Source organism: Branchiostoma belcheri, unplaced genomic scaffold (assembly GCF_001625305.1).
Source record: "Branchiostoma belcheri isolate BF01 breed outbred unplaced genomic scaffold, Haploidv18h27 scaffold10, whole genome shotgun sequence".
NCBI classification, from domain to species: domain Eukaryota; kingdom Metazoa; phylum Chordata; class Leptocardii; order Amphioxiformes; family Branchiostomatidae; genus Branchiostoma; species Branchiostoma belcheri.
In genome coordinates, this window is record NW_017802380.1 from 209,279 (window position 1) to 233,565 (window position 24,287).

The window sequence follows — 24,287 nt, forward strand, 5'->3', positions numbered from 1 at the left end:
GTATGGTCATTAGTGTAAAAAGTTGTTGACTGGTCATGTGTATGATTTACTAAACCCGTAACCGGTCTGTGGGTGTTTGTATGACATCAGAAACCATGTGAGGTGGCAGAATCCCAAAACTCAGGCCATTAGGAAAAATAAAATGAAAAATATCAGAATACTAGACTGGATAAGTCCTGAATACCAAACTTGAGCGGTGGCTAATTGCTATTAGAGCACACTGGAGGACAGTGGAGTAAATCACATTCCATTCCTACCATGCTAGATCTCCACAACTCATCACCAATGATGTCTTTCAAGTATCAAGTATCAAATGTTAATAAAAAAATCATGAAAACACAATATATTTGGTACAACATCATGAATTTATGTTAGTAAAGTTTCTATAAAAACTTCAAGAATACACACAGCACTATTGTGAAGTGACAAACTGTGAACTCTCATCAACCTGGAAACATATTTTTTGTTCCTGTTTGATTGAAGGCATCATAAGACTCTGAGGCCTGACATCAGTTCATGTTCAGCCCCGAGGGCTAATGTTCAAGACCGCGGCCTAACCATTGAGCCCAGACTGCTCATGAATTACCACCTACTTGTTAATTACACAGGTGTGAAAATGTGAATTCTCATTAATTCAGTGGTTTTCATGGGGGGTTGATGAGGCTAATTGGATGCGGTCTGGATGCGGGCTGGCTAACTCAGGCCGCGGGCTAAAGTTTAGGACTGCCAGGCTAAGCTGTTGGGCCTGGCGGTGTGTATTCGAGACCGCAAGGCTTGCAATTTTTAAAGTCAAATATCTTGATAAATTTTTACATTATGACCATAAAAAAGCAACCTGGTACTGAAGATGGCATGATCTTTCCAATGGTATGCAAAAGATCACTGTACATCCAGGAATAACAAAGTTGAAAATCAGGGGTTTCAACATAGCTGTCTCGAAATTCGGAAAGTGACATTCCAAAATTGAGGTGACCAGTGTTACTTGTCACATATAGATACAGTTACTAGAGAATTCTTTCAGCAGTGACAAGTTTTTGAGTATACTATCGTCCAAATTTTCGATGATTATCAGTCCATCTTGAGTGGCCTAGTCTCCTGCTGTCATGAGACTAGGCCACTCCGTGAACAAAATGGACTGATAGTCATCAAAAATTTGGAGGTTAGTATTCTTAGCCTTCAAAAACTTGTCACTGCTGAAAGAATTCTCTAGTAAAAGAATATTAATATATACTTCAAGTACAACTTAGCCTGGGTGCCATCCTCTGTAGTTACTGCCGGCTCCCTATTGTCACTGGCTGTCTAGGTAGGGAGCAGGTGGTAACTACAGAGGATGTCACCCAGGCTAACTACAACTCTTACTGAATAATGTATATGTGTCTGACCTACATGTACTACCCTTGTACCAAATTCAGGATTGCTCTCACGACATCCTTATCCATAATGGATGCTGGATGAAAGCCCTCTACGGAAGACTAGAATGTCTGGATAAACTTATGATACACAGAGATTGTTAAGTTATAAAAACATTGTTTCGAAACAGTTATCACACTCCTGAAATATAATAGTAGACCAGAGTATCGGTATGAATAAAAGTTTATTTTCAGCAATATCTCTCCCCTATGTACATTATGTATGACTGCATTTTACATAATTTAAGGACTTTCAATCTCACGTGATCTAAATCTCAAGTTTAACATACTTAGGAACTTAGGATGTGCTTACTGAGCTTATCAATTTTGTCACAATTTATCTTCTCGTTGGGATTTTTCACACAAAGACAAAGACATTGATAGACCACCATTTGAAAACTTGCATGTTTCCCTTCATATCTCAAACCACACTGTGCACTGTACAATAACCGCCAAGCCTCTTTTTGTCCTCTGCAAAGAGACCAAAAGAGACTCAAATAAAGCTAAAATAGGTTTGGACACTATGAAAAGTGTACAGCTTCCTTCCCTATATTTGATTTGTCTTTGCCACCTTTTGAGTTACAACTTATCATGATTTTCTTCCTTGTATTTTGGAAGACAAGTGGACTTATTGCAGAGCAATATAAGAAATATACAACTTGATGACAACATCAAAACATTAAAAATTTTCTCCCGGATGGTCATAATGCTCCACCTTGTACTTGATTGTCTGAATCTTTGCTGTTTTGGTTGTTCACCTCTGACTTCTCCTGAGTGGCCTGTACATGTGGTGCCTCCTCTTTCTTCTGATCAATCAGAGCATCCTCCTTCACATGTGGGGATGGCTGTACTCCCTTCTTATTTCTATGTATGGTGTTTTTGATGTGTCCGATCACTGCAAAAGGGTCGACGTTCACATTGGATGCCTGGAAGTCAAGAAGGTTGTGATTTCACATGACTTCTGTATAGATGAGTACAAGAAGATCTTTCTTTCATCCTGTACTGAACTGTGACCACCTTAAGCTTGTGGTCAGGTGCCTTAGACCTTACAATATTTTTCCCTTTGTCCCAAGGTGTCTACTGTGACCATTGAAGCTTTTCATTGATGTAATAGTAATTATAAGTATAATTAAACTTTCCATTATAATTAGAATTCCCTGGCAACCATAAATGCAGGTACAACATGTACAATGTACAATGTACCTGCAACTGGATTGCAGCAGTAGCATATAGGCATACTATCATATTATTTCACCAATACACAATACAAAATGATGTCACATGAAAACCCTATATGGGTAGATTTTGTCTGTACCATTTTGTATGCCAGCTACACCAACCATAAGAAAGTAATGGGTACAGTACTTACTCCAAATAGTTCCATGGAACTGATGTCGTTTCTGGGGTTGTCCGGCGGGCCGCGTGTGATGATCCTGGCTACTGCTGGGATGTCCTCTGATGTGGGCGCACTGAACGGCTCCTGAAGAAGTCCACAAGACATAATATCGCTTTCATTATGTTTACATTTGCAGAAAGAAAACATTTTGTTTTTGCTCTGTTTCTTCTTCTTCCATTGCAAACAAATAAGGTTGACCAATGACCTGAACCAGACATCTGTCACCATGGTAACTAGTGTTGGGTTACATCATGTTGCAATTTTATAGCAGGAGGGATTTGGACTCCTGTCACCATGTATATGAGTGTGTTTGAGTAAGAATTAACAGAGCAGACCATATGTGAAGGTAAACATTATGCATTTGCTGTGCAAATGTTACCTTCCTAGTTGATTTTATTCATCTTACCAGCAGATCACATTCAGGTCTCCAAGAAGACATTGTGTCATTTTGAAAGCTGTTGTGACTAGGATACTGGTTTGGCGATTCAGGTTAATTCAACTTAAGTTAAAATCTTAATTAAGTTCAAATATAAAATGTTCATAAAATTGCTTTAAAAGACTTTGGACATTCGAGTACTGGCATCTTTCAAGCACCTTCCTGTTTGAAGGGGTATTAACATAGGTCCGTTTTAACCTACAAAATACCTATATTACATTACAATGTATATAAATAGTGAAATATTCATTTTCTTACCAGTCTTGGTAAAAACATGGCCATGCTGAAGGCTGGAAGTTTTAAATCATCTATAAAAGCTGGAAAAACAAAAATAGTGAATATTAGTTATCATGAAACCTGGTCACACTTTACATATCTTAAATGTGAGAGCCTTACAGCCTTGCCTTCTAAAAAAAATGATTACAGCAAGAACTACATTGCTATCATTACAACATCTCGCAAGGCAAGTCAGTTCAGAAGTGTCACAACACATCCACATAGAGTCACTTGACACTAAGGATTTTGGACACTGAACAAGACTATTTCCTGAGAGGGGTAAAGGAGGCTCACCCTTCACTCAACCGTGACGGGGGCTGACATTGTCTACCAGATACCTTTGACCCGGTGTTGACGTCACACTTCAAAGAAGCCACGTGACAAGCTTCACTGGGTCAGTCTACTGAGGAAGACCAGAGTGACTGGTCAAAAGCTCTAGGTGAAAGAACTTTTTGTGTTGGATTGAAAGTTTTAACTTAAAACATCTTGCAAGGTGTCTTGCCCATGGCCAGGGAAAAAAGCACACTTACTTCGAATGGTGTAGTATATAAGTCTGAAGAAGTCCTCTCCTGAAGTTCTGCTCATGATGAAGACTTCATGGTCTTTCTTAGGTGTCTACAAGGATAAAATTGTATTAAGCATGGATGAAATTTTTTTCGTAATCCAAAATAAAGAATTAAGGACCATCTCACAAGAGTAAAATGTGGGGTAAAAGTTAAGACTGATTTTTCCACACTATAGAGCTTACAAATTAAGTAGTTTAAATTTAGCATACCAGGTAGGCCATGGCAGAGGCATTTCCGAGGAATGTGGTCAAACCAAGTGCATTGTGGATCTGTGGACACAAATAAAGATACATATAAGAGAGTGAAAACTATTGCACTTCCTTTCCTCTTTGATACATGGAAGACCTCTCTGATACATGGGGACGTTTTCAACCAAAATGCTCAAGATCAGATTCTTAAAAAATTATTATCACGTACAATTTGATAAGAAGCATTGTTTTACCTGCAGAAGGTGTGAAAAGTAGTTGTCACCGTCGTGTTGATCTGCATAGTGCTCTGCTGACAGGTGGAGGTGCTCCATCAGACCTGGAGGGGGTACGAGAGACAAGAAACCATTAAGACCCTCTCTCCACTATCTGTAGACAGTGATTACTGAGTGACCATTATGTGATCAAAATTCGATGTGAGTGACCCTTGGTTTCACAAATTGAATATGATGTATGGTATTAAAGAATGATTTAAAAGACAACAAAACACACAATTTGTCAATTTGAAATTTGTCAATTGAAGTGTCAATCTTTTAGCCAGCCATAAAATTAAAGTTTGCAAATTGAAAGTTCTATGATTGGCTAACTCCTCTGACTCAGACTCAGAGGAGTTAGCCTCTGACTCAGAGGAGTTAGCCAACCATAAAACTTTCAATTTGCAACCTTTAATTTTATGGCTGGCTAAAATGAGTCTGACATACAAAATGTATTCTACTTGGCCTTTTTATACCAGTTTGCCATCAATACATCAGAGTCTGGTAGAGACTACTCGTAAGTGTAAAGTGACCCACCGTAATGCCTGGCAGCACTGAGACTAGCCTGTGCGTGTGGATGGACCTGGCTGGCGCTGGCTTTAGGCAGACTGTCCCACATCAGGTGGGGATAGCGGTACTGCTTGTCTGTGTCGTAACACTTCATAAACCTGAAATAATAAGGGGAATATCACAGTTTAATGTGTGAATATGACATTGTTTTGTTTGGCTTATATTATGCACTGTCGATGAGTCACTCGTCTTACTAGTAAGTACACAAGACAACTATAATGCAATGACAATATACACATACAGATATGTGATAATACTCATGATATATATACTTATGGCAATTCAAGTTGTTGTGGACACATTTCTCAATCTCCAAGCAGATGTTAGGATGATAAATCATCATCATAGATCAAGTTTTCTGGTAGCTAAGTTTTTCTCACATCATTAGCTTGTACGTCAGAAAAATTGGGCAGCAAGAAAATTAAGGTCACAATTTTCCCTTTTACGTCAGACTTACGGCATGAGGTTCTTTGCGACTGCTGACATGACGTTAAGTTCTGTTTGGAGATTAATGCCTTATATTATAACACAATGAAAGGAACACATTCTCCGTGCTTATAACACATCTCTGTAGAACCCTACATACCATTTCATGGCTGTGCTTGTGAAATCCATGAACTGTTCTTCAGAGAAGGCCGTGGGATGGTGGGTCTTCAGGAGGATGAGGGCGTGGAAGCTGTCATACTTGAAAGTGTTTGCAGCCGTGGCAGAGTGTGTGGACTCTATCCTGCCGAATGTGTCTTCTGCTGTTTTACTGCAATGGAAAACATAACAGCTGTTAACTTAGGATAGGTCCAGTCTGCAAGCTGGTACGTGGAAGGTGTTTTGATAATGAACATAGCCACTGACTCAACCAACTCCAACTCAAACTTCCCAGTATATAGGGGCATTGTCATTAGATAGCTTTAAAGAATGTCTAGAGTTAGATGTTCAAGGGTTAGGCGTAACAAGTTGATCGGTGTAATGTAGCCAGCTGCCGCCACGCCGCGTGCCTGCAAAGCTGGTGTGTTACGCCGAAGGGCGGTTATACCGGCTATACAGATACAGATCTACTGGTATTCCATTGAAATGAAAGCACAAGTATATACAAGTGACTATTTTGCTGAACTGATGATATAACAGACAATCTACAAAGACAATGTTTACTTACAATTGGTATGCACAGAAGTCGCAGTCATTCTCTGTTTCTTTGGCCAACTCATCTACACTGTAAGAACATAAGGAGAAATTAGAGCAGTTTTTATCCAAAACAGAATAGAGTTTTCAAGTAACTCCTTAGAATAATTACATGTACATCCACTGCGAAATTACCGGCTTAATTTGCGGAGTCACTCTCTTTACTGTGAAAGATTGAGATGTCATTGCACATACTGTTGTATCTTGGTACTTTTTATATTATTTAGAAACACAGTACGTAATTCATGAAAACATTTATGCTCAATTCCGAGATTCATGAACTGCAAGTTAACAATGTATTTGTATATCCAGGATTGCTACATACTAGCTTGCTACATCCCTGTCTCCTGTTGCAACTCCAGGTCTTTTGGAGCGGATGGGGTTGAAGACAGAACTCTCGTGTGTGATCAGGTTGAACACAGTGGTCACAAACTGTGGAAGAAAAGAGATGATAACATATAACTTGTCTGTATCTAATAAATCAATAAAGTTAGCTTCTTTGGAACAAAAAATTACTTTGTTTTGATCTAAAACCACTGTTCACTACGACCAGTGAATGAGTAAAAGTTTCTATATCAGTAAGTCATTTTTGGACTGACAGTATAATTCTTAATTAAAGAGAAGAGGAGGAAGACACAGAAACACACATCTGCACTGATTAGTGACTTGAGCTTAACTAACCTTATTTTAAAGGCATTGGAATGGGATTGGCTGTTCGAACGAAAAACAGCCAGTCCTGTCCGTTAGATACGATTGTTCTAAGTCAATCGTGAGTTCGTAGAATTGAACCTACGACCGCCCGTTACATAACAATCTTAACTTGTTTAACAATCTTATCTTAACTTGAAGTGATGTCCCAATATTATTTCAGCCTTTGGGACAATGTTGTTGTTAATGCAAATAAACCATTGATAACTTATCAAGTTTATCTTGATACCTGTAGTTTAGCATCCTTCAGTAAGTCATAGTTATTACCCAGCCACTTCAGGACTTTGGTGAAAAATCACCACTGATGCTGTTTGGATCTAAACAACTGTTGACTACAACAAGTGAATGAGTAAAATTTCTATATCAGTAAGTCCTTTTTGGACTGATGATATACCGGTAACAAGCATAGCTTATCAAGATTATCTTGATATATGTAACTACCTGTAGTTTAACATCCTTCAGTAAGTCGTAGTTATTTCCCAGCCACTTCAGGACTTTGGTTTGGAAGGTGTCCGGGATCACCACCTGGCCGGACTTCCTCGTCACCTGGTAGATGTCATCAAATATTCGGTGTAGCTCTCTAGAAAATAATTAAGGAAAATAATTCATTAGATTACCGAAGATATTCATAGCATTCCTGGTCATACACATGTATTACTATTTTCCTATCAAATAAAAATCACTTGTATCTGTATCGGTATAGCCGGTATAACCGCCCTTCGGCGTAACACACCAGCTACACACACTTGTCACTTGGCAGTTAACATAAACAAAGACTCTAGTCTGACATATCATTTTCTTATACATGTATCCTTTAAGCTTCTTGAGCACCTTTTGTTCTCTTGAACATGTTTTTCACATCTACAACCAACTGAAAGGTATCATTATGAACACTACACAACAAGCTATCAGCCTATAATAAAAGCACTTATTTAGTTGAAGTGTGGATCAGATGAGACACAACTGTGGAGATTTTTCTATTACATGTTAATGCTATTTGCAATTGACTGTCAGTAAATATTAATGAAATACAAATGATAACCTTACTTGCAGCCTGGATGTTGTGCTGAATGCCATCCTTCCATCAGGTCTTCCAGTTTACCTATGGTGAAATTTTCTTTCGTGTTCCCGAAACAGTGTTGTCTATACCAGTCCTGGAGAGGTGAAAGTTTATTGAGCAAAAGATCATTATCCTTTTTCATGATATAACAGTTTTACAGGTACATTGTACTGTAATACATTTTCAGAAGACCTGCACTGGTGCAGGTAACACTGAAAATAACCTGCAAATTTTACCTGAACCTTAATTTGAAACAAGGTCTATAGGTGATATGAAGTTACATGTCTACAAAAACTGCTAAATAGATGTCAGTCCAAATTTTGTACTTTTCTTGCAAATCCTTAAGCTTCTGAAAATAAATCTGTGAATAGTTACATCAGGTTGGTAAGACACTGAGTAAAGAGACTCTTTTTACACAACCAAGTCTTTTATTCTTTATTAAGTCTTTCCTAGAACTATCGCAGAGTGGAACTCACTGTCACCAAGTACAGTAGGGGCACTGTCAATAGATAGCTTTAAACAATGTCTAGAGCTAGAAGTTCAAGGGTTAGGTGTAACAAGTCGATCGGTGTTATATAGCCAGCTGCCGCCGCGCCGCGTGCCTGCGAAGCTGGTGTGTTACGCCGAAAGGCGGTTATACCGGCTATACAGATACAGATACAGATTCAGCTGACATTTCGGTGACTGTCTGTCACCTTCCTCTGGGCAATTCTGACTGGTTCACATTGCACTGCAGCACAGGTGTCTCTGCTACAAATGCATTCCCAAATGTACAATATCTACATATCTACACATATGCGTGATTGGATTACAGGGAAATGTATCTACAATGTGTTCCCTGAAAATAAAAACGTGCATCATACCGCATGGTTTGGTACTGCTGTACTGAACAATCTTGTGGCATCTGGAGCATGTCTTCTGGGTCTGAACTCATAAGAGTTTATCAAGAATAAGAGTCTCAACCAGCCAAACACTGAAAAAGTTGCCACAAAGAATCCGCAGAGAAGAAGCTTCTTGTTTAGTCTGGCTCCAGGCATAGTTAAGGGTGTCTGGGCGTCCTTTCAGATAGCCTCATCTTACAGCACCTCCTGAGGCCTCCTGCAGCCAAAAGGAATAATATGTCAGTTCAATATATTGACATGATATACTCTTAAATGTACTTTTAAGCTTTGATTATTAGTGAGCAGACAGTTACAACTTACATATTTCTGAGTCTGACAATTTTCCTACAAATAGTGTGCAGTGGTCAAGTGAGTGGCAATCATACAAGGACATTATATATAATGTTATATGTAATGCCCTTGTCATAAGTGTAGATAAGTGTAGATTAGTTGGTTGTCTACATGGTTTGCTGTACATTTGTAATGTTATCTGTTACAACCGTTGTGTTTTAAATAAACTTTGACTTCTGTCTCTGGATCCAAAGGTCCTGGGTTCAAATCCGGGCAACGCTTAAATCGAATACCTTTGCACCTTCTTTAGTTGTCAGAGTTATAAACACCAATGTAAGGTTATACGCCCTGTTGTACTATAAGGGTGCTGTATCAATCATGCTGATAGACCTCAAGGCTGTCTTTAAGCATCTATAAAGGTTGTGGCTCTATAATTTTAAGGTCAGCTGCCTTAGGCATTGTAACTACACAATCAATATAACGTTAACTGACCAAGGACATTCCATTATACACAGACCTTGAACTGACTTTATATTACTATTAGTGTTATCCATAAAATGGTAACCCCACCGTGTTAAGAATTTTGTGTAGACTTTATCCTATAACGTCACAGACCAGAGTTAGTTTCAAACAGTTGTTTTTCTATCAAAGACATCGTTGACAACTACACAACATGGATCCCCAAGATGGTATACAAGATGACATGATAGTTCTTGGACCGCCCCCTTGGCCTTGCAAAGTATTACTAGTATAGCCGTTCTCCACGTTTTACACATCGTTCCTAACTGCACGGCATGATTTTGGATAACTAAGCTACCTTGCAGCTAATTTTGAGCATGCAAAATTTCGTCAGAATGATGTAAAGTGCAAAATTACCTACGTGTGTTCACCGATCATCGAAGCCACGTCTTGTCTGTACTGGCCATTGGAAAACAAAGGCTAGTCCATTCAGTAAATGGGAATAATTTTTTCTAGATAACCACGTAGCTGGACTTTTGTGTTGAACAAATATTAAGAAGTCATTGTTTTAGATTATAAAAAATACTGTACACTCTTAAATTTCCTTTCATCTTATGTTGCTGCCTTTATTTGATAATATAAAAAAATAAGTTCACACGTGTTCCCTTTGGCACAGTAGATTCGTCCAAATTTACAAGGCATCTAAACGTATAAAATAGCTGTGAAATAACATTTGATTGATCCAGAAACTTTTAAAATAAGTGTAACATCTCATTCTTTTATATCATTTGGTTATACGTCGATATGGTGTACATTTGAGCAAGTGTTGTGTTAGAAATGATTATTTTTCCGTCTATTTCGTACGTTTTGCCGCGGTGTTTCTATCTGTTCCAGCTGCTTTGCTTTGCCCCGAGGCGGTCTTGCACGAACTGATAGCCATCAGTCTCAAAGGACATTTACCATAAGGGTTTCCCTTCCCGACCGAGAGAGAGAGAGAGAGACCAGGCCAGGGTGTCGGTAAAAACGGTGCAGAGACACTCTCCAACAAGTCAGCGGCCAAGATATGCCTGCATGGAAGCCCGCCTGCCTCAAAGCTATCGAGAGCGGTGAGTGTTAGAAGTGAGGTTGGAGGGAATCCCCAAGTTTTGTTTACACGTTGTAGTTTTCGGCTGTAGCCGCGGGGTAGATAAAGAGTGCGATGGCCAGTTGTGCGTGCAAAGGGCGCGATTCTCGGGAAAATACAAATACGGATGTCCGGCGTGGGTTGTGTGTGTGTGTGTGGCCGGATAAAAACCGTCTCGAGCTACTGCTAGCTTTTATTTTAGACCGAGCAACAGACTTTGCGAGCATTCAGTCGGCACGCACTCAAGTTTCTAAATTGGTAACTTCTGGGTAACTTCTGGTGGCGGAGTCGCCGAAACTTTCCGGCGCGTTTCTTCTCTTGCCTGCTTCACAGTTTGTGTGTGGATCTTTTGGAGAAGAAGGGGGCCTATTTCGAGCCTGTGTGTTGACCTTGCGCTGTTGTTTGCTAGGGTGTTACACGGTTCTGAATGTTGGAAATGTGGCGTATTTGTGGCGCAGACACAGGTCACTAACCACCAACATGGCCACGCCAAGCTCTCGAAAACTGAACGTTTGTGAAATCAACGAAGATTTAGATCGACCTTGGAGCGGATCTAGCTTTTAATTTACTCTTATCAAGAAGTCTAATTGATTCCACATCTGTAGTGTTGAAGTTTTCAGTCCCCTAAAATTATGCTCATATCCATCGCTGCTAGGTTATTGTACTACGAGGTATGCAGAAGTTCAATCGGTCAGCAAAAATAACCCCAAGTTCAAGTTTACAAATTATTTATGATCCCTCTGGTGATGTTGGGCGTCTTAATTATAGTGTCTGATAGATAATCATGATCATTGCATGACCCACAAAGACTCAAAGTGTCCTATTTTACAACAAGCAAATCTACTAAAGCTCCTGCAATTAAATGTGCAAAGATTGAGTGTAACAAGTCGTTCTGTGTGATATAGCTAGCTGCTGCCGCGCCGCGTGCATGCGAAGCTGGTGTGTTATGCCAAAGGGCGGTTATACCAGCTATACTGATACAGGTACAGATACTAGAGGCTAAGGGGACTCCTTATAATTATACTTTAAATGCAGAAGCTTTTGCGGTGGTACAAATGTACACTGTATTCACCTCGAAAACCATGTACCATGAAAATTCATGACACCATGAATTGTATTACAACTGTACTGAAGGAATCGTTTCAACTACAAATTGAAAGCATGGTGCAAACGTCTTTTTACCTCCAACCATGAAATTAAATCCATTTTAATTTAGGCCGTATAGATTCTCAAGTCGAAAACTTTAAATTGGAAAATGGTTTATATATATACTGTGTGTGAAACATGAAAGAGGCAAGTAGTACAGTCTCTTGGCTCCTGTGTTTCGAACCCGCGACCAAACCCAACACACTAACCGCAAGGCTAAAAGTTCCAGACAAATTGGTAGCACTTGAACCTCACTATTATGGCATAAGAAACTTGGGTATGTTATTTCTAACTAAAAGCCTTTAGAGTAAAGACACTAAGTAACCTACATGACCTACTCAGGTCCAAAAAAGCTATCGCAAACAGCGTCACATGAGCCTCAACCTCTAGTTTTTAAATTGTTAAATTTCAGTTAATATCGATTTGTGTGTTCTGGTTCATTGTTGATGTATGTATGTCTTCTTAAATGTATTCACTGTATTTTCCTTGTATGTGATCATGTAATTTTAATGTTTGAGCCTTGGAAGATTAGCCCTGCAGGGCTAAAAGGCTTTGAAATAAATGAAATGGCTATCGGGTGGTCCCTGCTATCCATGTTGATGATACTCGAGTGTGCAGCTCCACCCCCTGTGTATTGCTGTAGAAGTTTGTTTAGGCAGGAGTTTAGTGTGTATCTGAGAAACCAAGTCAGAACTGACACGGCCGAAGATCTGTTATCCCTTGAAGTTGACATCCTCTGGCCCTCTGGAGGGAGAAACATCTGCTGAAACTTAACCCTGTGTTTTGCTAAGCCACCAACCCAGGGGTCAGTCCAGGAAATATTGTCACGTATGTCCATGTATCATGTTCATGTAGGGTCAACTGGTTCTGACTAGATGGTAGATTTGGCCAAGGACATCATATAGTGTCGTATATGGTGTCCTTGGTATTGGCCATAGCAAACCATAAGAGCACAGATAAAACTATAAAATGCTCCCTCCCAGCAGTTGTATCTGTATCAGTATAGTCGCCCTGTATAACCGCCATTCAGCATAACACACCAGCTTCACAGGCACTCGGTGCGGTGGCAGCTGGCTACATCACACCGAACGACTTGTTACACTCAATCTTTGCACATTTAATTGCAGGAGTTGTACATGTTATGATGGAAAATTCTAATCTTTTCAGGCTGCCACACAACTACAACTATACCCCAAAAGGGATACTAGCTGGTATGTCTTAGTTGCACGTTGAGCGGTAGTCTATCCAGTTGCTTGAGTAAGGTTTTTGTTGTGTATCTCATTACCTGGATGTCTCACCTTCATCAATGCAGGCTACTAGCTCAAAAAGGATACGCAGAAAATGTTTTAATCATCTATCCCATTATCTGCCTGGAGATTATACTGTATACATCATGTAAAAGTATTATTCTACATCATTGCTCTTTGTATTGCTACTAACTTGTTGGGTGGGGAGTAAATAAACTTTGGAATTGGCCAGTAGGTAAACATCTGCATCATCTTATTTAAGCCTACCCAAACCCAAACAGACCTGTAATGCATTGCAGCTTACAAGAATGCAGGAGAAATGTAATATGTCATTACTGTAATGTTATCTAGTGTTACACAAACTTATCTACAGATAAATTGAGTGATAGATCACTGTCAGGTTAGTCAGTGTTGTTCAAAGGTTTACCCCGTGTATTTTTGTGAGTTTGGGCTGCGTATTTTTCTGTTAGTTCACAGTAGGCATGTATTTGTTGACATGCAGTGCTTCACATGAGGGTGCATCTGGAGGGTACCCTCAGCTGGTGTGTTATTTCTTTGCTCAGCTCTACTAATTGTTGACAGTCGATGTACACAAGTATGCAGGGAGGCACCACAGGCCCTCCCAGTGTCCTACATTTGTACATCCTGCCTCCACTAACTAGTGCAGATATACTAGCTAGTGTATCTGTATCTGTATCTGCATAACCACCCTTCGGCATAACACACCAGCTTCACAGACATGTGGCGTGGCGGCAGCTAGCTATATCACACAGAACGACTTGTTATATACTCAATCCTTGCACATTTAGTTACGGGAGATGTTTAAAGCTTTCTAGTGATGATGTCCCAACTGTGCTTGGTGGCAGCGAGTTCCAGCCTACGATAATCTAGTGCAATGTAATCTGGTAAGACTTTATCTAGTCTAGTGCAATGTACAGCTAGGATAAAGTCTTCCCTTGTCCTTTTGGGGACTAAACTTGGTTGAAAATAGATGTAAGGAGGAGAAATGTGTTACACAGGTATTATAATTAGATTTGCAAGGTAAAACTATTTGCTTCATACCAGAATCCACTGGTTGCCAACCAGTGCACTGTGCATAGTTGGTTACCCCATATGGAAGTAGTACGTATCATGTATCTATAACCTTGGACGTTCTACTCTACTCTACTCTACTCTACTCTACTCTACTCTATTCTACTCTACATGTGCCTAGGACAATTTTATGGCATTTCTTCAGCCTTACACATTTCCAAAAACATTTTTATACCTCCTTGGTATTTTCTTGCCCTTGAAGTTGTAATTATGCACCTTGTCAATCCCGACCCAGGTCACACACTCTGCGCTTTACCTCCAAGAGGTATTTTGCAGATTGCCCATTTCGGGAAGCCATGGGGCTTGCTAATAGGGTTTAGGGTAACTTGGATACTGCTGTGCCTGTCAGGGTCGTGCTGTTTGATTAAACTGGAAGTCAAGCAGAACTGGCTTTATACCTACTGAAAGAGTGGATTCCCAGCTGCAGAGAAACTATAGATAGTTAAACATACTGGTTATGCTAGGCTTGTCTCTGGCTTAGCAGTCACAATTATGTGGTTTTCTTGAGAGCCAAATTGTTAGGGAAGACACAGTAAAAGATGCCTGTAAAATTCTGAGGGAAGGTTGCTGTATTTTCATAGTGCACAAGTATGGCAGTAATCAAGGGCCTGTTTTTCTGATCATTCGAGTTAAGCAGAAACACCTGCACATTTCACAAGGTTTACTGAGTCCTGAGTATAGTTGGAAAAGCCTAATATGCTTTCGGTATTGCACAAAGTCTGTAGTAAACAGTGAGAGTTTGATTGAGAGGGTCTGAAAAGTGGTACAAGTGTGAGATTGTCAGTTGTTGAGTTGCACAGCTGGAAGCTGTCAAAATTCCAGGTTAGCTGGACTCCTTGCCAGGGCCAGCAGTAAGGAGAATTCATAAATAAGAAGCACTGACTTTGATTCATGAGATGCTCGATTCTCCTAAGTAGTTTGATTTTGCCAACATTGTAAAGCATGTAGAGGTGTTTGCCATTGCTGTCTTCGTAAATTTTCTGGGACACCGGTTTATTTTTCCTTGTCCAAATGGCAACAAACAAATGTCATGCTGCTGTGCAAGGGTTAACCTTTGAAGCAAAAGTAACAAATATCTTGACATTGCACCCAAAAGTATGTTTCAAAACAGAAAAGGGGTGAAAGATGTTAATAGTAGTTGCTCGCAGTATTTAACCTTTGTCATCTTCTTGATAACTTTTCCTGGCAAATAAGGTTTGTATCTTGAAGACCTGAAGAAGAAAACTAAGATACCTGACTTTACGTGGGTACATAAAAAAGATTTATGAAATACATGTGGTAGTACATAGAAAAGCAAACAAAATACTATTTCCTTATCAGTGTATAAATTGTATGCGTAGGCTGCTACTGTACATGTATGACTGGTCAAACTTATTGCCTTTTAATTTTGGAGTGTCTCGTAACTTCTGTCATCTTGATCTATAGATGTTATGTTCACCCCTAACCTTACAGCTGTGGTCACCCTTCCTCCACAACAGTAAGCAAGCAGATCCACGGAATTACAAAACAGAAGTGTTGCTCAATCTGCAAATTTGTTAGTCTCCACCAGACTTCTTTTGCGGGCTGAATAAATCATAGAAACTGGCCTAAAAAGGGTATTAATTGGCAAGAGAAGGTAGCCAGCCAGAGAAGCTCCATTTTCTTCTCTGGCCGGCTGCCTTCTCTTGCCAATTAATACCCTTTTTAGGCCGATTTCTACAATGTATTCAGCCGCAAAAGAAGTCTGGCGGAGACTACAGAATCGTAGGGTCAAGGAAACATGTACCCAGAGAATCAATACAGTGAATACTCAAGGGATGTTGTACAATAATGTCCGCTGATAGGAAACAGAAATAAACCATCGCCAATTTTCCACCCTCTTAGGTCCTGGCCCATTTCATCATGGCACTAGTGCGACCTCCTGACCTGTCCTGTATCTCTGCATATTGGAAGATTGTCACCTGCTTACTGTAATTTGTGAAACTTTTGCTGTGGTTTCATTTTTGCAATTTTCATAGTAACCTCCTAGCCCGTAGCCTCCATAGCATGCCAAAATCATGGTCTTTGGGAGCTTTTATGTGCTATTTTCTGTATAGGACAACATAGCCGGCCTGGTTAAATTACCCCCGTTTTTCCATGCTTAGAACTCGGCTAATCAGAAAACAGCCGAAGACCACCAAACGCCCAGTTCTATAAGCCTGCTACGGAGGCTGGTAACCTCCCCAATGTGAGTTCATCACACCACAACTATGCCTCTCTTATATGACTACCGTACTACAACATTGAATTTGAAATGTTGTGAAAGCCTCCTTTCCCTCATACTGCAAATATTTCACTGCAAAATTAAATGACTTTACAGTAATAAGAATGGTTATTTGGGTCAGGCTTTCATTACAACCCTTGTTCTTGGTAACAGTTCTTCAGATCTCTTGATGGAAATTAAACATGTAGTAATCTTTCTAGTTGTATGTCGCAGCAGCAGCACTCTAGGAGAAATTTTCACTTGAAAAAGACCCTTAGATGAGGGCCTGCATGGGGGGATCCCGACAACGCTCTACGCTGAATTCAGAACCCTCTCGATTATAATGAATTCCAAGTGGCTACAACGCATTATGTTGGATTAAAATGGTGAATACGCTCTACGCAAAATGCGCCAATTACGCTTTACGTTGAATTAGAGCGGTCCATCTACGCTCTACGTAGAATTAAAACGGCCTATTACGCTCCAGGGAAAAGGGCATGCAGGCCCTCTAAGATTCTAAGGGAGATAAAAGGTCCTCTCCCCCAGACCTGTAACCCAGGTAACTCCAGGAAATTAGAAGCAGTTCCAGTTAATTTTCCTCCCACCTTTCAAGATGATCTAAAAACATGTAGGTATACAGTGTTATTGCTCAGAGCAGTGTTTCGGCCGTCCCAACGCCGGGAAATTTTAAAGTTTTTAACCCTCTTAAATGCTATTTCCCGCATTCTGAGAGGCAAATAATTGTTGAGTAAAGGTAATTTTAATGTGGCCCGATTGCGAACTTTAATCCTGATTCCTTTTCGCGGGGTAGGTTTGCGTCAAGAATTCCCAAGGACGAATACGGCTGTAAAGTACTCCATGATATAAGGTAATATAGGGAAATTAACGTAATTCGTGATCGGCGGTGAAAATTTTGTGTAATTCATAATCACTCAGGCCCTCATCTTTGCCGAAGCCTCATGTAGTGGTATACCATCACCAGTCTAATTTTGGCCTTGGCCTGTTCTATATGACCTTGATTCTCCCCCAACAACTATTGCATCTCCTCCAGCTGAGCAGACAAAGCTCCAGACTTGTCACCTTGTGTTGACCTGTGGTTCATCTACGCTCTACGTAGAATTAAAACGGCCCATTACGCTCTACGGAAAAGGGCTTGCAGTCGTCCATGCAGTGGTATACCATCACAAGTCTAAATTTGGCCTTGGCCTGTTCTATATGACCTTGATTCTCCCCAACTATTGCATCTCCTCCAGCTGAGCAGACAAAGCTCCAGACTTGTCACCTTGTGTTGACAGTACAGAACAGACAGCCTCAGAGCCCCTGTTGAATGACAAATGGATTTAGAATAACAGGCATTCCACTTTTCAAGTCTGTCTGACAGACACTTGGTTCCAATTATGTGGAATAACAGCAGCATGTGGCTGCACTTCCTGTGGTGGTCAGGAATCCAAATAGACAATTCTTGCAGAAAATAACCAAATCCAGTCTTGAAAAGACACTGAGCCTAGAGATGTAGATGCTAGTTACCTTTACTTTCCAACCCTAACCTCACTACGTTCCTACATGTTCCTACCTGGTCTCTTGCTTGCTTGAACCCCTAGCAGATCCTATATCATGCTTACAGGCTCTGGAATGTGCTAAGCTGGTTCCATTGCAAATTACTTTGCAACTTTGATTCTGTTTAGACTGGGTGTGCTTCATACTTTTTCACTTCAGTCTGAAATTTTCCTGGCACTGAAAATTAATAATTTTTTTTTGCAAGCTTATTTCTGAGGGCTAATTGCAAATACAAAAGGAACATTATTTTAAGTACTTTTACAACTTACAAGAAAGTAATACATAACTAGGGTCAAGAAATAAAAACTACCACAACTCCAAAATCTACTGGGTTCGACTTCTTTTTTGAAGACAGCGGACGTATCGTTTTCAGATGAATTAAAATCTAATCGTAGCGGGTTAGCCGTAAACTGTGAATAAACTTGTTAGTGCCTGATGGGGAAATAATAGGGTAATGGCCCTTTGTGTCAAAGGACTATCAAAGAGAAAGAGGGTAGTCATGCGTGACATTGAAGTTAATGTGTGAAATTGAAATCTGCATGTGATAGTCCCATCCTGTAAGGGGGTGTGGTGATGGTAATCAGGGGGGAATGGCTGGCAGTGGGCAATCAGGAGTAAAAGGTGGGAGTGAGGGAGGGATTAGAGTACAGGCATTGTAAAAAGGGAATGATTTCAGGCTCCTTTGGTGAGGGCCTGCATTCTAGTACCTTTTCATGGGGTGTAACAAGCTACATTGTATTTTATATACATGTAATACATGATGTATAACCGTTGTGTGTCAATAATTTTGCCACACACCCCATGAATATGAAAGACAATCCCAAAAGCTTTAGCAAGAATAAGGCAATTTATCTGAACCTCCAAGAATTGCCGGATCCCCTCATGCAGACCCTCTTTAGTAGCAATTGAGTCCAGGTGTTATTTTATAGGCCATGGTTTATAGACAGTGATATAGGAAGGATCAAGGGTGGACGGAAGTGTACAAAACTGTTGGTACATTTCAGTAGTCGCTGCCTTCAAAGAAGAATTCCAACTGTACGTTCCACACTACAATACTAGTAGTGAACTTGGAACCTTTATAGTAGACCTCTAGTTAATGTACACTATTACTTTTGCAATCATACTTCTGGCATGAATTTGCATGTAAGAATGTTATCATTTGTTAGACTAATTGTTGTTTGACATTAATTTTAAAGCCTACTAATTCTTCAGAGGTACTCACTAGAAATTACACAAGTTCCCATTATAATTTAAGTCTGAACTTTCAAAATCCGTATCACTTCTGAACAGATTTCTTTGTTTTGAGAATCTGATTCAGTGAGTTGAAATGTTTTTTGCATGCAGGTCTCCATGATTACATTACAGGCACGCCCCATTTGGTATCAGAGGCAGGTCTGTATACACTATCCAGTCTGCCTTGTTCGGGTCTATGTGAGGGTCAAGGGCTCGTTCTGGTCCAGATCTGAACTTGAACTAGAAGCTGACATTTGTTTGGTCGTAACTGATGAGGTTTTTCCAGTGCAATTCTACACAGCTGGACTGGTACTCGCTTTTGGCCTGGTTCCATGCATCTAGTATGAAACCAGGGTTCTAGCTAGCACAACCCCCCTACGCTAAAATTTTGACCCCCTTCGCTAAATTTTCCCCCCTACGCTATAATTTTGACCCCCTACACTAAATTTCCCCCCCTACACATACAGCATGTAATAGGAGCATTGTGACTGTATTTCTTTGTTCAAGAACGCCAGATCAAATGGGGAAAATTACCAATCAAGGATACATTGTACATTACCTTAGAAATAACATTTTTTCCCTTTGGGTATCCCTCAAATGGCCCCTTTTTTAGCTCAAATTTTTAAAAGCTCCGCACCACGGAAGGAGGGCTCATATCGACAGGCGGCCAGTACCACTACGCTAAAATTACATCCTAGCTAGAACCCTGGAAACCATACGTCTCATTCACAAGTCACCTTGAAAAGTACTTTGCCTGCGTCTGACCTGTGCTTTTCTCTGTAAAGCCACACGACAGGAAGGGACACGTTTTTGTGCAGCCCCTTCTATCTGCGATGATCTCGGCTGATTTCGAACAAACTTCCGGCTTAGCTTACAAAGCAGGAATTTGTCAGGATGCTCTTTACCAATTCCACTCCAGGGCTCGAAATTCGTTTTTGGGAATAGGTGCACTGGTGCACCCAACCTTAAAAATTAGGTGCACAAAACAATTTTTGGGTGCACCATATAAATAAAACAAAACCTAATTATCAATCTTACTGCTCCTCTTCTAAGCTTGAATCTGAAACGGGAGCTAACTTCAAAATCTTACACAAGTACTACAACAAAGATTTTATCATTTTTCTGACCCTTAGATGCCAAGAATATCCTGTATACTATAAGTATACTATACTATACTCCAACTTTGGGTGCGCTAAGGTGCACATGCACCCAGTATTTCGAGCCCTGCACTGTATGTGATCTGGAAATCTGATTGAACAAGTTGATGTACCACATGTACTTGTGTCAGGAAAAGCTTTCTGGGACAGGCCCTTTGGTGTCACCTCTGACGTATGGTTTGGTCTCCGTTTACAATGAGCCCACTGCTTACTGTTTACTTTTGATATTAGCCCCCAACATTCATCCCCAATGGGAGTAAACTTCCAAAGGCTTTATCTGAAGAATGAGGACATTAGGGCTTCATTATGTTCGTTATGGTGACCTCTATAGATTAGAATCAGCATGCTGTGGGGCAGGGTGATTGAAAATGAAATTAAGGCCATCCCATTTCTGAAGCTTAGGGATGTACTTAAGGCAGTAATTTGTATGAAAAGAATGACTGGGGGAGTTTTTAAATGTTGTACAACTAAGGAAGATGGTAATTCAATAGAGAGAGACAGGGAGGAATCTGTGACCAGGATGGCAATGAAACAAGTATTCATAAGACAAGTTTAAGCGAAGTTAAGGTTAGAAAATTATGCCATTTGCCTATCTTAGTCATGATTGGAGTAAGAAACAAAACACAGTGCTGGATCGCTCTATAATGTCATTGAGAATAGAAATATACAAGTTTAAGGTTAAAAAAGTATGCCATTTGCCTCTCTAAGTCAATGATTGCACTAATCTTATTAAGGGTTCATGGCCAGACAAGGTCTTAAGCGACAGTCAAGTATAGATTACTTATTCAACTTCCAGTGGGTCAATGTTAACTGCATGTTCTTGATTTGAAATACTAGCTGTAGCAGGGCAACTTCTAGCCTGGTACATGTATGAAACATCAACTTCGTTTTGAACTTCTCACACGTCACATGACTGCAAACACCTAATGTCATTATACTTATAGTGTCTGGAAAAATGTCCACATGACTTTACTACAAAGTAAACCTCTGACGTTGAGTTACTGTAGTTGCGCAATGTCGGCCGTCTGGATTCCATTTGTCGTGTTTAACCTTGAGGTGTTCTGAAGGAGAAATGTCAGTCGCCGTACCGTGTGGGTGTCTCGTCGGTTGTTTGTTTGATCGATGCGTTCGTTCAACAGCAGCCACGTGTCACAGGCTGACCCCATATTTCTGGAATGCCACGGAGCCCATGTGCCATAAAAAGAAATTGGTTTTGTACTATTAGAGTTGTTCTGTCTTGCTTACCATTTCATCTTCAGTTGTCTCTATCTGATTTTTCGTTTGTATTTTTTTATTTAGGAATTTCCTGCCCTTTTTCTGTTTCAGTAAATTGGTCTTGATTAAAGTACTAGTAGTCAATGAGGCTATGTTTTAGTTTGTATTTACAAATATTCTATGTACAGGGCTCCAAATTAACTTTTTGACCTAGGAGCACTGTGCTCCTAACCATAAAAAGTTAGGAGCACAGGCTAAAATCTAGGCGCACCAACAAAAAATATTGTATTGCAAAGGTGTTAATATATTAAAAACTAAGCTAGATCATATTTCCTTTAAAAAATTCTATCAGCATCCTTAATTTTGAAAAAATTGGGCATAGGTTCCCCGGATGACCCCTAACCGGGGGCCAACGGTGCTTCCACAAGTTCAACAAGTGAAAAATACATGATACAAAATGTACATGTACTACCTGGAACTTGGAGCAATTATTCCCAAAGGTGTACCTGACATTGATATATTAAAACCTAAACCAAATCCTATTTCCCAAACAAATCACATATTGACACAGCTGAACAAATAAAAATGTGATCATGTCTATAAACTCCACTCAAAAAATCTCATCTGATTCTCCCAATGTATTAGGGACTTCACAATCACAGCATCCAACCGCACTAACACAAGAAACCAATAAATTCGGAAAATTTCTCAGTAATGTTTGAAAATTAACCTTATAAAAATATAAGTGAATTTTTATTTCAGTTGTAGCCGAGAAAAAAATTTTTTCATGCGTTTAAAGTTTCGTTTTAGCACCTTGTAATATATACTTAGTACATGTATCTTGTACATTTGGATGCTATCTTGACCTTTGACCACTGTTATTGTGAAACACCGTCGGCCATTTTGTCAGTCTCGCCGTAGATTTTCGAGCCGTTTTTCGAGCAAATTTCAACGGTTTTAAACATTTTACGGCCTCAAAAAGTCATATAACGAGGAAAGCAAGTTGTAGTTGTTATTTTCATGCGTAACATTTCTTCTGGGGATGGATTATTTTTCCGCCGAGCTGCCGAAAACTAGCGTCATGCCGCGACCATGCGGTCGGGTGCGGGCGGCCGGCGGGAGTATCGGTGAGCTTTCACGATGTAAACAAAGACATTCGGAGTTGTTCACATGAAAATTTTGCTGTGAAACGCCAGTGGGGTGTCAGATTTTCTACCAATGACAACGTTTTCTTTGCGGCGTCATGGCGAGATCGACAATTCATCGTCAATTCACAAGATTGTGCCGACAATGGAATGAATAGGCTAAAATTTTTATTGGCGCACCGTGCGACCGTGATTTCAAATGTAGTCGCACCGTCAAAATTTTGGGCGCATATGCGACCAAATCAGTCGCAGTCACGAGCCCTGTATGTAGGTAGTCTTTTCTAAAAGGGCTGGGAGTTACTCCTCTCTTTTTATGACATTTAGTAATCTTATGAAGTTCAGATGTTCAATCACTGTTCAAACAGAATTTCTGGGCATACATGTATAGAAGTGTACATGTAGAACTGAAAATGATACATATGACGGCAGATGTCAGACGGTACACATTACAACTGACTGATATATTAATACAATATTATTAGCTTTGTCCTCAATCTGAGGTCACCCGCTATCATTATTACCGGTAGCTTTAATACATGTACATGAGTTTGACTACGAATAAATGGCAGCTATGACATTGAAAAATACCATGTCCCTTAATTGGGGGAGGGGCTATGAAATGGATTCAATCTTCACATACTAAGTCTTGGTAGGATGGTGGGAGATGTATGGATGACTCTCTTGAGGTGGAATTTTCCCAAGGTTTGATTTTGGTTCACAAGGACATTTGGAATTGGAAATCAAGTTCACATGCGCAGTGGTGTCCTACGCCATCACTGATCCAAATATCCCGAGGGAGAAGACTGGGTTTAGTAGCCTTTGTAGCAAGCTTATAGAACTGGGGGTTTGGTGGTCTTCGGTTGTTTTCTGATTAGCCCAGTTCTAAAACGGGGGTAGTTCAACCAGGCCGGCTATGTTGTCTATATGCAATCAGAAAATAGCACATAAAAGCTCCCAAAGACCCTGAAGACCCCCCCCCAAGCAGAGGTTTGGGTTTGGGGTTATTTTTTTCACCCCCCCAATTTTTTTCACCCCAAAAAATTCCATTGCAAAAGAGAAACCCTGATAAAAAAGCCTAAAAACACGCCAAAAACTAGAGGTCGGAGATCTCATGTCTTCGTCAGAGGTACATCGTTCTAGAGAAATTAACATGCGTATTCTTCAATCTCTTTAATAATCAATTTGGTCTAAAGAACAAAAGAATCTCTGTACTATTTTTATGGTACAGAACACCCTGAAACGGTTTGCCGCAGATTATACAGATGCGTCGTCACCCGTGTTAGCCCCCCCCCCAGTTATTTGAGTTTGGACTGTTACTGGAAAAAAACGTTCAAGAAATTCTTACTGTGTTGAAAGTGTCACGACAGCGCCGCAAAATATAATAAGAGAAGATGTTATAAAGGAAAGAATCAGAACAGGGTGACTACTGCTGTTTTGTTAATTTGTCTTTATGACAAATAGAA

The 24,287-nt window shown here is 40.1% G+C and overlaps 2 protein-coding genes across 2 annotated transcripts in view; one reads left to right on the forward strand and one right to left on the reverse strand.

Annotated features, from left to right (window-relative positions):
* Positions 1–1,579: 1,579 nt before the first annotated feature.
* LOC109472346 lies at positions 1,580–9,155 on the reverse strand. Its single transcript, XM_019772063.1, has 13 exons — positions 8,921–9,155; positions 8,045–8,151; positions 7,439–7,577; positions 6,615–6,721; positions 6,264–6,320; positions 5,700–5,867; positions 5,081–5,211; positions 4,526–4,608; positions 4,293–4,352; positions 4,048–4,132; positions 3,500–3,558; positions 2,779–2,889; positions 1,580–2,335 (listed from the first exon to the last, which is right to left on the reverse strand). Exons 1-13 carry the CDS (start codon positions 9,092–9,094, stop codon positions 2,111–2,113), a joined length of 1,506 nt encoding a protein of 501 aa, XP_019627622.1. The 5' UTR covers positions 9,095–9,155; the 3' UTR covers positions 1,580–2,110.
* A 1,409-nt stretch (positions 9,156–10,564) lies between these two features.
* Positions 10,565–24,287, forward strand: part of LOC109472359 (glutamate receptor-interacting protein 1-like) — a 95,742-nt gene continuing 82,019 nt past the window's right edge. Inside the window, exon 1 of the mRNA XM_019772066.1 lies at positions 10,565–10,794. Within this exon, the coding sequence (XP_019627625.1) occupies positions 10,752–10,794 (43 nt within the window). The 5' untranslated portion in view covers positions 10,565–10,751. The remainder of the gene's footprint in view (positions 10,795–24,287) is intronic.